This window comes from Cetorhinus maximus, chromosome 6 (assembly GCF_964194155.1).
Source record: "Cetorhinus maximus chromosome 6, sCetMax3.hap1.1, whole genome shotgun sequence".
NCBI lineage: Eukaryota > Metazoa > Chordata > Chondrichthyes > Lamniformes > Cetorhinidae > Cetorhinus > Cetorhinus maximus.
This window is the reverse complement of record NC_135884.1, coordinates 30,729,113-30,745,948: the sequence shown is the minus strand read 5'-3', so window position 1 is coordinate 30,745,948 and position 16,836 is coordinate 30,729,113. Positions and strand designations below refer to the sequence as shown.

The following is a 16,836-nucleotide window of genomic DNA, read 5'->3' as shown; positions in this document are numbered from 1 at the left end:
ATTATACTCTTCACTGTTCATTTCATTAGAAATCAATTTGTTTGAGTATTATCTATTATAAGTCAAATGAGTTACAAAATTCAAATTAATTTACTTAGGAGTTAATTATTAATTAAAATACTTAGGAGTTGAAAACTAATTTTTAACATTTAAGGTGGATAAGACAAAATGTCTTCTTTTCAAAGCTATGGCTGTCAGTGTTAGCAAAATGAATTATTTTCCACTTTGGGCACCAACCAGGGCTTCTAGGCAAGGGATAGAGTATGAATCAGAATAAGGTATAACAGCCTCTTTCCTGAAATGGGGATCAAAGGATAATTTTACGTCTCTATTAAAAGTGAATCTAACATAGCTAACAAAATCAAAAGAAATCTCTTACCTGCCACTCTCCTTACCTCAGTCCTAATCTCAGAACAGCTTTATAATACAAATTTGGTATTCCCACTTTTCCCCACAACAGGCATAATTTTAGCTGAATGTGACTGCCAGTTTAGTACCAGTTTCAGCTGAATTAAGACCAGTTTCCATCATAGATTCAAACTCACTAGTTACTGGAATGAGACTGCATAGGTTCCAACAAATATATGCGTTGGTGTTAGCAGATTGAAGACATTTTAACCCTTAAAATTCAGCTGGATTCAGGTGCCAAATGTGAAAAGATGAGTTAAATTTCCACCTTCACCACCTAGGTGATTATCTGGCAGAGCTGACTGTTCGCTTCTTGTAGAACCTCACCCAAATTTTATCCCAAATGGAATGGAAATCATGAGGGTTTTACAATGGACAGCCAATCTGCTCCAAGAAATACATCCAGGCAATGAGGATGAAAATTTACCCAAGTGTTGTAAACACTTTGCCATGCTGCACTGCGATTAACAAATCTATCAACTGATTACTTGCTCAAAAACTTCAACGTTCAACTGTTAAAAGTCATGCAGGTAATTAATATATCCACAGCTATTTTATAACAGAGCCTGCTATAGTTGGAAATTTTGCTTCAAAATTAACCACTCTTTAAATACAGAATGGTCTATGTGCTGGAGGGCATAAATACATGAATTTCTTTAGGAGACACAATTTTTCAAGCAAAACTAGAAGTACCCAGTATTCTGAGTGCAAATGAATTCCCTGAAATCTCACATATCTCCATCAAAGTTAGTTTAAAAATATATACTTTACTGAACCTGATTCACCTTGAACCTCTTAAATTAATCAATAGTATTGTGCTCAATAAGCACAGCAGCTGCAAGACTGGCATTTTCTAGTTGTCGATACTGCCATTGTATTTGAACTACTAATGTATCACAATATAATTGGTCATCAGAAAATACATTACTTGTTGGGCAATCAGAATTGGGTTTCCAGTAAAGTAAAACACATTTCTTACTGGCTTTCTTATTCCCAAACCAGCACTATATAAAATTGCCTCACTATTGTAATGATGGTGCTGCCAACATTATTATACAACAAGCAATAGAGTTAGCACAGGTTACTCACAAGTAATCTCAAAACTGTAAGAATTACAAAAACCCAAATTTTGGACTGTTCCTGCATGAATGGTGGGAGGTAAAGGTTTTGGAAATCCATGGGGCTATGCAACTTGGTTTAAGGGTCCTTGACAGCTGCTAATCCTACTAAAGTTTGCAGGATATGGGGAGGTCCTGTGATTTAAATATCTTCGACAGAGTCAGAGCATATATGGGGCAATTTAAAAATATAATTATGATCAGATTTCCAGGGGTCCATGCCTTACAACAGGTTGATCCACAGCCAATCAACAGGTTTACTAGCACAGCTGGTCCAACCAGAGGTAGCTGCATTTATCATAACATCAGTCTCTAAAGGAGATTTGGAACATGGGAACTCCAATGTTCAGAGCCTCCAACTCTAGCCCTGAATGCACCCACCACCCACACCCCCACACATATGTTGATGACCTTGGCAGAAGGTAGTGGCTCCACCGCTACAAGGTCTTCTTAGAAATGTAGGTGCAAAGCCGTGATCTGGTTCGGTCTGGTTTTCAACATTCCCAGCAGAGTCCCACTAAAGTTGCAGCAGGGATATATTGGAAAAGCGACATATTTTCAAGGCCAACATTGCTGCAGAAACTGTTGCTGAAAAAAATACACAACATACTACATTGGTGATAGTTTGGATTAAATACTCCAAATGGTTATGTTTGAAAAGATTACCTTAGGTATATATAAAACAGAAACAGAAAATGCTGCAAATAGACTGAATTTCAATTAGTATATATAAAAAGCAAAGACTAGTTAATATTTTGTGTATCACACTGGAGATTGTATAGAAAATATTGACCTTTTCTCTGTAAGTATTCTCACTAACCAATTGTGTATTTCCAAAAATTTTTGTTTTTGTTTTACATTTCTAGCATTTACATTTTTTCTTCCTATTTGTATATAGTATTTAGTATATGCATACTTGGTAGCAGTGGGGGTGAATTGGAGGGAGACGTGGGTGGGGCCCACATTGAACCCCCTTCCCCTCGGCTAACCAACACAGAGATACTAGCAAACTTAGCCTCCTTATTCACCCACCTCAGTGCAGAACAGCAAGCTGACTTGACGAGGCTGCTCACTGCATTTAAAGGCTTATGTAGCGACAAGCCAGGCTGCACCACATTAGTTCTGCATGATGCGGATGTGGGAGAGGCCCGTCCTATAAGGCAACACCCCTATCGTCCAGGCCCAGAAAAGATGGCCCAGGTTCGGGATGAGATTAACTACATGCTGTAGCACCAATTAATGGAGTCTAACAGCAGTAACTTGACCTCTCCAATTGTGCTCATGCCCAAGGTTCTGCATTGACTACTGAAAAGTTAATGCAGTGACCAGAGCCAACTCCTACCCGATACCCCACCTGGAAGACTCTATAGATAGGGTGGGTAAAGCAGCCTACATTACACAGATAGATTTACTCAAGGGTTACGGGCAGGTTCCCTTGACTGCCCGTGCGAGGGAAATCTTCACCGTTGTAATTGTGGATGGATTATACCAGTGTTGAGTCATGCGATTTGGACTCAGACATACCCCAGACACCTTTCAAAGGCTGATGAACCACTTATCCAATTGTGTACTGTACCTAGACAACCTCCTAGTGTACACCTCGGAAACTCACTTAAAGCAACTGGAAGCCCTCTTCCAGAAAGTACAGTCAGCTGACCTAGTGGTCAATCTCGCAAAGAGCGAGTTCGCTAAGGCTCAGGTGACCAATCTAGGACACGTAGTGGATCAAGGACAAGTACTGCCCAGAGCCTCAAAGGGATAAGCAGTAACACAGTTCCTCATTCCCACAATGAAATGGGAAATCATGAGGTTCTTGGCGATGTATGGCTTCTATTGCAAGTTCGTCCCAAACTTCAGTACAGTAGCCACCCCTCTGACAGACTTACTACAGAAAAAAGCAAAGGTAGTACGGACTGAGAAATGCCAGACAGCTTTCAAAAAGCTGAGAGCCACTTTAATTGGCGAGCCTGTGCTTGCAGCTCTGGACTTTAACCAAGCGTTCAAAGTAGCCATCGATGCGCGTGACATCGGGGTAGGGGCTGTCCTCCTCCAGGAAGACAAATCAGGGGTAAAGAGACCAATTGGGAAGTTCTCCAAAAAACTAAACAAGCATCAGAAATGGTATTCCACAGTGAAGGAGGAAACCCTCGGTTTATTACTGGCTTTCAAACACTTTGAGATGGATGTCCAAAATGGATACAGAGAGACCACAGTCTATGCTGACCACAACCCTTTAACCTTTGCGGAAAAGTTTAAGACATAGAATGCCAGGTTATTTCATTGGAGTTTATTTCTCCAACCGTACCACCTAAAAATTACCCACATTACCGGAAAATCAAAAGCGGTTGCAGATGCCTTGTCCAGAACTTAACAAGTCCTGGTTAGAATTGAAGAGATAATATTGACCAAGGCTAGGAGAATGAATGTGTGTGTGTGTGTGTGTGTGTGTGTCTGTTGTTTTTTTCCCCCTTGTAATGAAATGAGAATGAATCTCATTTCAATCGTGGTGCCGGGGAAGTGTCATGAAAAGCCGATTACAACCACAAATTGCTTATGGGCATATTGAACTTTTTAAGGAAGACTTGTTTGTTTTTAAAGAAATACAAGCAAGGATACTGAGCAAGAGATGGCTGATAATGTAAAGTGACCACTTTCTGGAAAATTCCTTTATGGATTATATGGACAGACCTGTCCTGAGAGAACATGGAATGTTGCACCAGAAGTGTCGTGGCCTTCTTAAAGCAGACACTTGAAAGGGAGATGGGAAAGATGTAACAGACTGAACTTTAATTTCCTGTTGCTGCAGAGACAAAAGACTGATTTGCACTTCTCAGCAGTCACCCAAAAGTCCATCTGTTGATTTATGTCTCAGAATGTGTAAATAGTTCTGAGATGGATGCAAGACGATGGTTTCCCCTCATCGAATACATAGGAAAAATGGGTTAAAAAGCTAGTTGCAGAGCAGTACAGTTTGTGCTGGTGCGCTGTGAGAGTGACAGCCCAAGAAGTCCAACTAACCATCCCTGCAGTTGCATGTGAGGTCTCGCTCTCTCTCCCTCTCTCTCTATTGCTGGAGGCAAGGCTCAGCAGAAACCACGGTCAAAAAGGAAATAGGGCAGCCTCTTCAGCTATCATGCAAAACCAAGTGTCTCCAAATCAACTGTGAAACTGCCAAGTCAGCTCTTCCAGAATCACCCAACGTACCACAATGCCCACAATGTACCGCCATCTACACCTCACGGACAAGCCAAAGACTTGTATTTGGACTCTTAACCTCTCATTTCTGTTCTGTGTGTTTGCGTGTTGCATTTTTCTTATTTTTTCTCGGGTTTTAGTAACTAATAAACTTACTCTTTCTTTGACTCAAGAAAGCCTGGTTAAATTGGCTCCTTCTAAAAGTAAGTACATTTGGACTGGGAAAAGGTATCCACCAGGGGAAGGGATCCTTTTAAATTAACTGTGTTGCGATCAACCAAGGCCAGCTCATTCCCCCTCACCCAGCGGCATAACAAAATTGGGGTCCTGTTCAGGAAGTTAACAAATTGGAGGTCCGTGCCTGGTAACAACTGTAAGTAGTATAAATTCTTACTTGGATTAAATCTTTATTTCTTTCATTATTCCATGTTCATTGCCAGAATATAGCGTTGATGTGAATTATAGTAATTAAGATGTTGGGTGGTCAACTGAATTTTTTTTTTACAATGAAGAATCATATATTTAGGAAACACTTTAAAAAGCACAATTGCAATGTCAAGGTACTGAATGTGCTCTAGCAAATTTTAATAAGATTATGTTATAAAAATTCTCTCTATGATAAAATGATAATAAATGATCAAACAAAGTTTTGGTCTCTTTCTGGAACTATCTGAGGAGGCACCGAGCAGAACTGAAATGTTCTGTTGAGGGAAAATCAAAGTGGTCAATTTAAGCAGCCCTCATGCACCTCCAAGTGGCCAGTTACACAATTGCACTGATAGGCTAACGTCTTTTAACTGCTTTTCTACTGGGAATGTGGCTAGGTGCCTCGACTGAAGAGGTAGGCAAGGAAGAAGGAAGCATTTAAACACAAGAACGATAATTGAAAATTGGAGATAATAGGCAAAACATTTTTAAAAGAAAGGAAAACCACACAATTTTGTTACACCAGAACAAGAGGATCTAATTTGATTTGGACTGTTCAAACATCACTAATTAAACAATGATGTCATTTTAATACTTAAATATTAATTACAAAATTACAAAACTATTGTCAGTTCCTATTTGAGGATGCATTGGTTCCCAGGAGAAACTGTATAAATTAATACTAAAATTAAAATTAATTGTTCTGACTTACTTCTATGTTGAAAAACAGATCAAATCCCTGTAACATCATAGGGTACACATGGCCTGTGGCAGGTATTATCCAAGGCAGCAGGTGTATCACATAGAGTCAGCTACCTGGGATTGATTAGTAGTTAATGGATGAGGAGTTTTAGGTTCACTTGATCCATGAAGACCTGCAGTGACAGTTAACTATCTCCTGTGCACTATCTTTGAAGTTCATCACATATGAAAGGCAGGCAGGCTGCATGAAATATTAAAAGTGATTTAATCTGATTGCATTTTTTAATGCTGGTCATGTATGTATCTAATGTGTTTTCTGCTGTGTTTGTCTGTAATGTGTCATGAACTTTGTATTGGTAGCCCATATGCACTGTGACTAAATGTTCCCTCAGGTGAACGGTTGCAAAGAGAAGTAGAGAGTTGCAAGGGTTGCAGGGGTGATTAAATCTGAGTACATCTTTTGCTGGAGTTGCTGTGGGCTTGCTGCTTCAGAGTCAGCATCAACTGTCACTTATACAGGCTGTGTGATGACACTGAACATCTGCTGATAACAGTATAACCCAGCTGCTTCTGCCCTGCTCCTTGTATGCTGCTGCTAAAGGGCATCACCTGACAATATCCACTGAACTCTATTACAATTAAGGGCCCAGAATTTTGATGTCCAAGTGAACTGACACCAACAAAAAGCATCCATAGCAATGGAGAAACAATCAATGAGGGAAGATCTTCATGTGCCTGTGGATTGCATAAGGACCTCATTGGCAGATGCCATCGGTGTTGCAAATGGCAGTACAAATTACTGTTGTACAACATCACCTGTGTGAATACCTAAGGTTTTGAATTTGCTTACGCTATATTCCAATTTACAGTAGGCTGCTGTTTGTTGTGTATCATCAATTGGAATGCTAACCTAGTAAGATGTGTATCCCCTACAACTAACCAATTGTCTGCTCATTAATACCTATCAATGCTACTGCCTCCTCTCCACAGCTCAGTGCCTCAACCTGCGCCTGATACTCAACATTATCGTGATCTTCTCCCGCAATTTGTACATCAACATGCTTATCATCTCTGTTCCCTAACCACCAACTCCATCCCATGCCTTGGAAACTGTCTGACGCCGAATCAGAGCTCACAACTTTGGTGCCATAATTGATTCCAGTGACCTTCTGAACACATATCTGCTCCAACACTAAGAGAGTTTATTTCCACCTATAGAATCATAGGTTGGTGGGAATCCCGACCTGACATCCACCAGCAAAACTGGCGGCACTCCCTTCACCCTGATCTCTGGGAACCCCAAGGGAATCAAGTCCCTAATTGGTAGCAGGAATCTTGCTGCCAGGGCTCCTGGCTCCAAAGGGTTCATTTAATTGCAGCACATCCCCTTAGAGTGAAAATCCCTATCCAGGGTGCTATTGGCCGATCTGAGGCCGGCAGCTCTCCACTACCACTGGGAGCAGCGGCTGTTGTTGGTAATACATTTAGGCCTCACCAGGGATCATCATTAGGTCCCTGGAGAAATAGAAGTGACAGTGGGATGGGGGGTCACAGGGAGGGGGTTGCCAGTGAGGGAGGAAGGGAGGGTTGGAACTCTCTGCAAGAGCAACTCAACTAATCCCACTGCCCTGCCTTTTCCTCATAGACCTGTAATTCTTTTCTCTTCAGATTCTTATCCAATTCCCTCTTGAAAGCCACAATTAAATCTGCCTCTACCACACAGGCAGTACATTCTAGATCCTAACCACTCGCCGCACAATACATTTTTCCCTAATGTCACTGCTGGTTCTAACCATTCACCTTAAATCAGTGTCTCTGGTTCTTGACCCTTCTACCAATGGGAACAGTTTCTCCCTATGTAGTCCGTCAAGCCCCCTCAGGATTTTGAACATTGGCTGTAACATTGCTTGACTCTGTCCCACCTCAGTTTAACTGCTGCTGAACCCTCATCCATGCCTTTGTTACCTCCAGACTTGACTATTCCAATGCACTTCTGGTCGGCCTCCATGTTCTTCCCTCTGTAAACTTATGGTCATTCAAAACTTTGCTTTATGCATCCTACCTCACACCAAGTTCCATTCATCCATGATCCCTGTCTTCACTGACCTACAGTCGCCCCCTGGTTATGCAACAACTCAATTTTAAAATTCACATCTTTGCTTTCAAATTCTTCCTTGGTCTCAGCCCTCCCTATCTCCATAATCTCCTCCAGCCCCACAAGTCTCCAAGATATTGTACTCTTCTAATTCTGACCTCTTGAACATCCCCAATTTTAATTGCTTCACCACTGGCAGCTATGCTTTCAGTTGCTCAGCCCCCAAGCTCTGGAATTCTCTCCCTAAACCTCTTTGCCTCTCTTTTCTCCCATATGACATTCTTTAAAACCTACCTCTTTGACCAAGCTTTTGGTCATTTGCTCTAAATATTTCCTTATGTGGTTTGTTATCAAATTTTGTTTTAAGAAAATAGGCATTTGAGTACTGTATTATAATTACATGCACCATTATACACTTGTGTACGATAAGTTTGTACGCTGCATATGTTGATGTAGCATATCATTCAAACCATAGGATGTAAGATGATTATTTTTGTACATACTAATCATTCTGCACATCCAGCCAAACTCCATAAGCTATTATGCATAGTGAATCCCTTATATGCACAAGTTTAAATTTAACATAAATGCCATGGATAGAAGACTCAGACAGAATGATTTGACTCATGGAAATTTATCGCTGTAATGCATTTTTCTTCCCATCATTACATGCAATTTGTATGACCCTGCTATTCACACTTCTACTATCTTAATTGTTACATCATGGTTAATGTTTCACCCTAACAGTGTGTTTTTATTTTCAGCACAATCACATTCAAACCATGCCCTTTTTCTCTTCTTTAATTTATGAAGTACTGCAAAAAAATGCAGATCTGCTGCAAGATCTTCCAAATAGTTGATATTGCGTTCACTCAACTGTTAGAGGGGACGTTGAAAAGAATGTTTTACATGAAGTTTCCAAAAAATTGATTTATATGTATATTGGTATTAATGTTGCACACCCCGACACTTAAATAAAAAGAAATAGCTCTTAAAACAAGGAATCCAAGACCATAGATCTCACCTCAACATCGCAAAGCATTGTAAATAGCAAACTAACTAAAGACAAGTCAGGTAATACTTTATTATGAAAATTATGATTATTACATTTGAGTTCTGTGCATTGTCAGGCATAACACTAATTTCCTAACTGTTGCTATTTATCTTAAAACCCATATCATCGTCACATCAGACAATTAGTGTATAAACAAACAATATCTAATGAACCAGAAGGGAAGTTATTAATTACAAATATTAATGCCATCTATATAAAAAGCACATAAAACAGTTTGACTGTTTAATCCAATGGACAATGAAGGCCAGTGAGCAACCCAATGGCAGGGCCAGGTATTAGGCACACATCCCATTCCAAACCCTGTGGGGTGGGATCAGGGAAATCGACACTTAATACCCATGTATCTAGCTCATAATATGTAACATTGTCTAAATGAAAGATAAATATCATTGTATAGCTTCAGTGAAATCATTTACATAACTGTGCAAGGAAAATTCCTCTCTGTATTGTTATAGCAAAATTGTGAACAGATTCTTTCTAAAGTAATTTACCATTTCACTATATCGAATATACAAAAGAACATTTTGCTATGTTTTCTATGTTTGATTACATCGTGGAAATTTTCATTCATGACAGAAGTCAGCAGCAGGATAATATTGTAATCTTCAAGTCATAGACAACCTGCTTTACAAATGTAATGTTGTCTAATTATTTTATTTTTGCAATGCTTTTCTTTAAACTTTGTATTTTTATTCTTCCTCTCTTTTAGAGCAAGGCACAGATAACTCATACCTTTTTAAAATAAGCCATATCTTCACTTTTTCTGGCAGAGACATTGCTACATATTTAAGACCAAAGCTAAATAACTGTGCTTTAAAAATAACTGCGTAAAAGTCTAAAGCAAAGACTATGGCTACAGAAGAGGGAATGGAAGCAGATGGGCCCGCAATTTCCCAACTCTGGCTGGCATGCCAGTTTGCCAGCATTTTACTGCCTGAGTAATTTTAGAAGTGGATAATTGGTAAGTGGAAGGGTGGCGACAACAGCCCACCTACAAGAACTGGTTAGCTAAATAAGGCCTTTAAAGGACCTACTAGGGGCACAGTGCAGACTAGGGGACCAGTGCTTCCTCTAACATTCCTGCACCCTCCGCACCCCAACACCTCCCCCCCCCCCCCCCCCCCCCCCCCCACCATGGCCACGATTGTGAGATAGCCACAGCTGCAGCCACAGGCTGCCTTGTGGAGATGTGCCCCTCCAGAGTAGTGATCTGGCAGCTGTGGCCAGTTTTATTCTCACTTTTTAACAACGTCTTCAGAGAGTGCCTCTATCTTGAGATGCCCTCACTCTCCTATATGCATCAGCAGCTCCTACCTCTGACAGTGGGACTGCTAATGTCTCATTGCTGGAGGGCCTCCTAATGGCCCTCCAGCCTCAGGAGCCCACTCACTGTCATGAATTGGATGGTGAGCACATTCCCTAGCCACTAATTGGCCATCCCTTTAAAACCATGCTGGGTGTTGATGTCAATGTCTCAAAGGCTCGGGACCTGAAAATGCATCCACCCAAAGATAAAAAATTCTGCTCTAGGAGTCTGTATTCCTTTGCTTAAATGTATTTGCATAAACCAGGCTATGCAAATATTGCTTTGCATCCATCCATTAATTCATGTGTACTATTATTTTAAGATCTTGCCACAAACAAAAAATGTTGCCCTGCAACTGCTTACATTTCCACATCACTATCAGTTACTTAAATGGGGATATTTCCTCAGTCCATCTTGGGGGCATAAATATATGGAATAACATATATACTTGTTACCTATCAGAAATCAATTGCCCATAAACCACTATTGAGAGTCTCCCTCCCAATTGTCTTAATTGTTCCAGAATGTTCCTCCATGGGAAGGATTCCATACTGTTTCCTGGAAAAAGAATAATTTTATCCCCCAAAAAATGGTTACAAACCAAGGAGGAAAAAGGTGTGGAAAAATGGTGGCTCTCCCTTGGCAGAATTCACAGCATTCAGGGCAGATATATCAAATTTATATGTAATTTCCAGACATACATTGGAGAAGAACTTCGAACAAGAAGTATTTTCCAGACCTTACCTCCCTTTGAGAAGTTATGCTTCTGTTGAAAAGACTATTGATTTTTCTCTGGAAAATACTCATTTCAAAATACAATGAATAAAGAATTTGTCACCATTTTACAGGGAAATTTTCAATTACTATTTTTTTTTAAAAAGCAGCATTTTTTTCAAAACACCAAATAATGTCACTATGGCCTATGTTTACAAGCCTTGGGGAGATTGTAGTGTAGTGATAATGTTGCTAGTAATCCAGGGGCCTAACCTAATATCCTGGGGGGCGGGGGCACATGGGTTCAAATCCCACCAAAGTAGCTGGTTAATAAATCTGGAATATAAAACTAATCTCAGTGATGACCATGAAACTATCATTGGTTGTTGAAAAAATTCACTAATGTCCTTTAGGGAAGGAAATCTGCTGTCCTTACCTGGTCTGGTCTACATATGACTCTAGACCCACAGCGATGTGGTTGGCTCTTAACTGCTTTCTGAAATGGCCTAGTAAGCTGCAATTCAGATGGGCAACAAATGCTGGCCTTGCTGGTGATGCTCCCATGAAAGAGTATTTTTAAAAAAAGACAATGGGAAAGCCTAACATTACAGGGATCCCAAAACCCCTTGAGGAAGTACTGGAATTTGAGAATTGTCCATTCACGAGAGGCTAAGCATTATTTATATTTTTTACTGTGTATGATTACATGAAGCAATAATTTTATAATTAATATAGGGTGGAATCATCCCTTATGTAAAATATAAATTTTCTATAGAACATGCATCTACAAGGTACAAGCATTGCGACCAAATTTATTTATTTTTTAATTTATTTCCTGTCAGTCTATGGTAATAGAACAAGCCAGGTAAGAGATGATCACAGTAAGTTATCAAAAGTATGTTTAAAAGGGGCATGCTCAATTCAAATCTATCCATCCTTTAAACATACAAAGAATAATCAGTAAGTAAAAAAAGAATTATAAAATAGTGGTACAATCAAGGAATTCGAATAATATACAAATCCCACTTAGAGCCAAGTTCTGCTCTTCTTACACATTATCTGAAACTCTTCGATATACATATATATAAATGCCCAGGTTTTTCTGTAATAATAATGGTGAGGCTATCTGCACTCACCATCTTTGTAGGGTAAATCTGAAAGCAAATTCCAGCATCTGCACATATGTAGATAAACATGGAAATCCAGAAGTTGCTATCAGAAATGCCCTGCTCCTCCAAAGGGTGTGCTGTTGTAATCCTCACTGATAGAGTGCGCACTGAAATCACTGTAATGGTGTGAACTTTGGGCACTTACTCATTAGTTCTACACCAATGGTGGCTGAGAAAGTTAAGGGTAGCGCATTGAGCACTGACTTTTTAACTGATGAATTTAAGTGATGATTATTGCTGAACAACCTCTCTGGTCCTGAAAAATTAATTTTATGGGTGTAGATTCTTATTCCCTCAGCAGAAAGTTAACATTGCAGGTTTAAAAAAAAGGACATTTTTTGCTACTTTTTCTGCTTGTCTCTTTTATCTGTACATCACATTTGGTTTCCTCCCAATATTCATTTAACTCTACATCATTTAAATCTAATTTATTTTTTGTATTTTATACTTCCCACTTTGGAATCTGTGTGTCTCAGTAAGATAATGTTCAACCTGATTGTTTGAAGAGCCTCACTATTGTTGCCCTGTTCACAGGTGCCACAGGTCCACTGTAGGGGAAGCCACTTTGGAAAAGATACCGGATTAGTGGAATTCTCCACTGAAAAGCCTGCAAAGGTCTGTGAGTAGTTGTTAGTGACATGAATGGTGCAGGCCAATCTTTCACTGCTGAGAGCAAAATCCAGGCCAATATATTTGATTTAATTGTTTTCTCAACAATTTATCAATTTCCATAAAGGCAGACCGTGTGTATTATGGTATTATCAAACACATGTCTTTGATTATGTAGCTAGTAAAAATATTAGTTTTGAAGTGAGGTATTGAGTTATTCATCATTAAATAATATCACAGTGTAATATATATAAACTAACATTATATTTTGTGAACCTCCATTCATGATTCAAATGTTCAGCTAATATAAACTTATTTTATTTTTCAACTCAAACATAATTTTTATTGTCTGTTATACTATGAACACAATGATATTTTCTCCTTTACCCAGGTTTCTGCTAATGTTATTATTACAACCCACATAATCATGTAGACTGATGACAGTGTTATTAAATGTGTGTATAAACCATTCAAAAACTGACAGTAAAATTCCAAGCAAAAGATGGATGAAGAAATTTAAACAGTGAAGGAAAAACAGCTGTTTCTGAATAAACAATATGTATCTGATTGCAAGATTGTCACACTCATCCTGTGCATCACTTGAAAACTCAATTTAATGCATTATTTTCTCAATAAAAGGAAGAACTAACTTGTAAAATCATAGCAGTATGATAGTTCAATTTTTAAGTATTCTCAGGCATTATTTGAAAAATACTCTCTACCTCTTCTTTTGAAATTAGTAGTTTAAGATGGTGCTTTACATGCAGATTTATTTATATTTAAATGTTGTCAAAGATGCATTAGTTAGCAGGGGTGATTTTACCAAGTCTTTCATAATGTAAGCATGGCCTTCTGTGGGAGGCTGACAATCTCTTTTATACTGTGAAATCTGCATGACAACTGTAAAAAAAAATCAGCTAACATTGTTTTACAGAAATTTACATATATATATATGTACACACACAGAAAGAAAGAGAGAGAATATCTAATATAGTAGCAGTTTTCCATAAATCAGTACTTTGGTATATTACCCAGAATCATCACACCAATGCATAAGTTGACAGTTTATAAATCAAGATAAAATTTGTTTGAACGATTGAATCTGAGTCTATAGTTAACGTGATACCTATAATAATATGTAACATGCCGGAAATGTACAGGAGGTCTGTCACATCCATCAATGAAAAAGATAGGTTTACATTTCTGGCGTAACCCTGCAAACATTAAGGGCCTGTCAAGATTTCCACCATTTTATTCCATCATATTTGCAATGCTTACAATGTTACATTTAAAAATGTATATTATTACAGATTTAGACCAATATCTAACTGACCTAGTTACTTTTTCAATATGAATCTTTTTCTTTATATATTTAATTATTTTTATATTTCTAGAACGTAATCCTTGACAATATTGAACCACTTAGGAGACATTCTCAAATATCAAAATATAAGATGCTCCAAATACTTTAACTTTTTTCTTTTTATGAGGTAGGTTACGGTACATGAGCTACAAGAGATTAAAAAATGCTTCTTCGTACGTTAATGTTCTTGCATTTACAATTATTAAGGCACAGAGTTGTACAATGTCATAAAATATCACAGAGCTGAATCATCACATTAAGAAACCAGGAAGATATCTTTATAGTTATTGGACAATTTCAGTTTTTGAGTATAACACAGGAGAACAACCAAAACTACTTGGAGACTGGTGATAAGGATAAGGTAAAATCAAGGGGAAGAACTGACTGTGCATATTTTAGATGTTTAAATTAACCACATGGATTTTAGTAATATTTTCAGTACCCAAGATTAATGACTGTAAAAGTAAAATAGCCTAACTGTTGTTAGTTGCTAGTTAAATCATTCATCACATGTCTTTCAGACTTTGTTTACAAAGACACCCATTTAATAAATAGTATAATTACTTGAGATAAAAGCACCGTTTATTAAAATGTTCTTTCACTCATGTGAAGCATGGTCTTATACTACTAACGCTTTGATCTGTGTGACATATGGGCCCTTCCACGCTTGTGAAAAACTCCCACAATGCATCATTATGCATTTATGATATTATGAATTGGCATATTTGTACTTAAAGTTCATTTACATTTATTTCAAAGAATCATATTCTAATTTTAACATTTTAATTTTCCGATATGATCGACGTATTTTAAACAATAGGCCGACTAAAAATATAACTCATTTTCTGTTTGCAATTATTATGGGCACATAATTATTATGTAATTTTGTGGTAAAGTTACTCATTTGACAGATTTAAACTCGCATTCTTCATTTCAATAGTAATTTAATGGACTGTGCAACATTTTTCAGAGTCCTGTAGCAGTGCACCAGAATATTATCCAGCTATGCACCTGAACAGTTAGATAAGATACTCATTTCTCTTATCTGTAATGGTGTAATACATCCCAGCACTGGAGCGAAATGACAGCGGAATGAAGTAAGCACACTATGCGCTGCAAAAATCACACACAACTATATACGTGGCTAGTTTTTCAAACTAAAATGTATTCAAAAAGTCAAGTGAAAAGTTAAACAGTCATCAGTCAAAACAATGAAAGTTAGCCTCACACTCTGCTAACTGAGCCAATAATGGTCAATTAAATTAGTATCAGTCATAATACGATGACATAAATCTTAGCTTCTGCAAGCGGACAGCAATCGAAAGCACTGCCAAACACGTTCAATTAAATACGCATCAGTTAAAATGGAATGATAAATATCATAGCTTATTGAAGGGGGGGTCAGTTACTTAAAATGCAATCAGTTGTTAAGTGACTATTAAGTTCTAAAACAACCTAACAACGGTTCTAAAATTAAAAATGAGAAAAGGCTGTTACCTTCTGTAGGAATTGTGAGCCTGAATATTTGGCTGAAATAGATTTGATTTCCCCTCCAAAGGCTGAAGCCCATAGTTTTACCCTAAAAAGACATTAACACATGGTAACATGTTTAACATTGGAAAGAGAAAGAACAATTTGATTTCCGATTGTAATCAATAGAAAGTAATTTTTATCTTATTTTACTTTTCATTTTACAAAAGATTTTAATATTTTTCCTATCAAGCATGTCTGAGATCCAAATATTAGTGTGCATTTCAGACCCTCTCTAAATTATAGATTTCGGGCTATTACGCAGAACACGAGGTTATGTTTTATGAACCATAGAGATCCTGCAGCTTTACAAAACACTAGTATTAAACCAACTTTAAATTTCATCCAACATGCAGTCCTTTAACTGCAAACACAATTAACTGACTGGACATGAAATGCAAAAGAACAGAAATCAAGACTTACACATTTAGGGGAATTTGTTGCTGTGATTCTTTCGCTTGTGCCAGTGTAATACTGAAAGATGTCCACACGATTACAGAAAAGCTACAGAAAGCTTGTAAAATATGCATATCTCTCTGCATTTTTGTACTTCCACAGATCAGCACGAATTGCACAATTAGAGTAAAGCTGATTACTAATGGAGTACTGTGCTGTATCTCAGACTTAAAATAGATTGTCAGTTCATCTTCATTTCTGGGACATCCCAGATAAAAGAAAAACAGGGGAGCAACTGAAAAGCTTCAGTGAGTTCAAAATGTTGCTGCTGGTATTATATCCTTGGTAGTGAGACCGATTCTACCTTTAATGCAGGCAGTTGCATTTACTTCTTAACAACTCTGCAGTATGCAGTCCCCTGTATAATATCATCATTCAGTGACCTACTGCCGGGTCCAGTGTGCCCTCTGCTACAGGCCACAAGAGTCTATTGATTTCAACAGAGTAAGCTATCTTCTCACAATTAATGCTCACTGTATAGATGTAAAGCTGCCTGCAGGCTCCCTTTATCTTCTTGGTAACCTCGAGCATTCATCCCACATCAAGTCATGCAGCGCTGGTTCACCGGAGCAGGCATTAATGGAAAGTGCTGATGAAAGCCAGTAAGAGCACTGAAAACTGTGACACAATGCCTCTTCCAGGACTGATAGCAGGCTGAGTGAGAAGCACT

General features: G+C 38.2%; 1 protein-coding gene across 1 annotated transcript in view; it reads right to left on the bottom strand.

Annotated features, from left to right (window-relative positions):
• Positions 1-16,268, bottom strand: part of cacna2d3a (calcium channel, voltage-dependent, alpha 2/delta subunit 3a) — a 1,007,885-nt gene extending 991,617 nt beyond the window's left edge. The window contains exons 1-2 of the mRNA XM_078543510.1: positions 16,134-16,268; positions 15,678-15,759 (exon numbers count right to left, since the gene is read on the bottom strand). Of these exons, the coding sequence (XP_078399636.1) occupies positions 15,678-15,759; positions 16,134-16,252 (201 nt within the window). The 5' untranslated portion in view covers positions 16,253-16,268. The remainder of the gene's footprint in view (positions 1-15,677; positions 15,760-16,133) is intronic.
• Between the last annotated feature and the right edge of the window lie 568 nt (positions 16,269-16,836).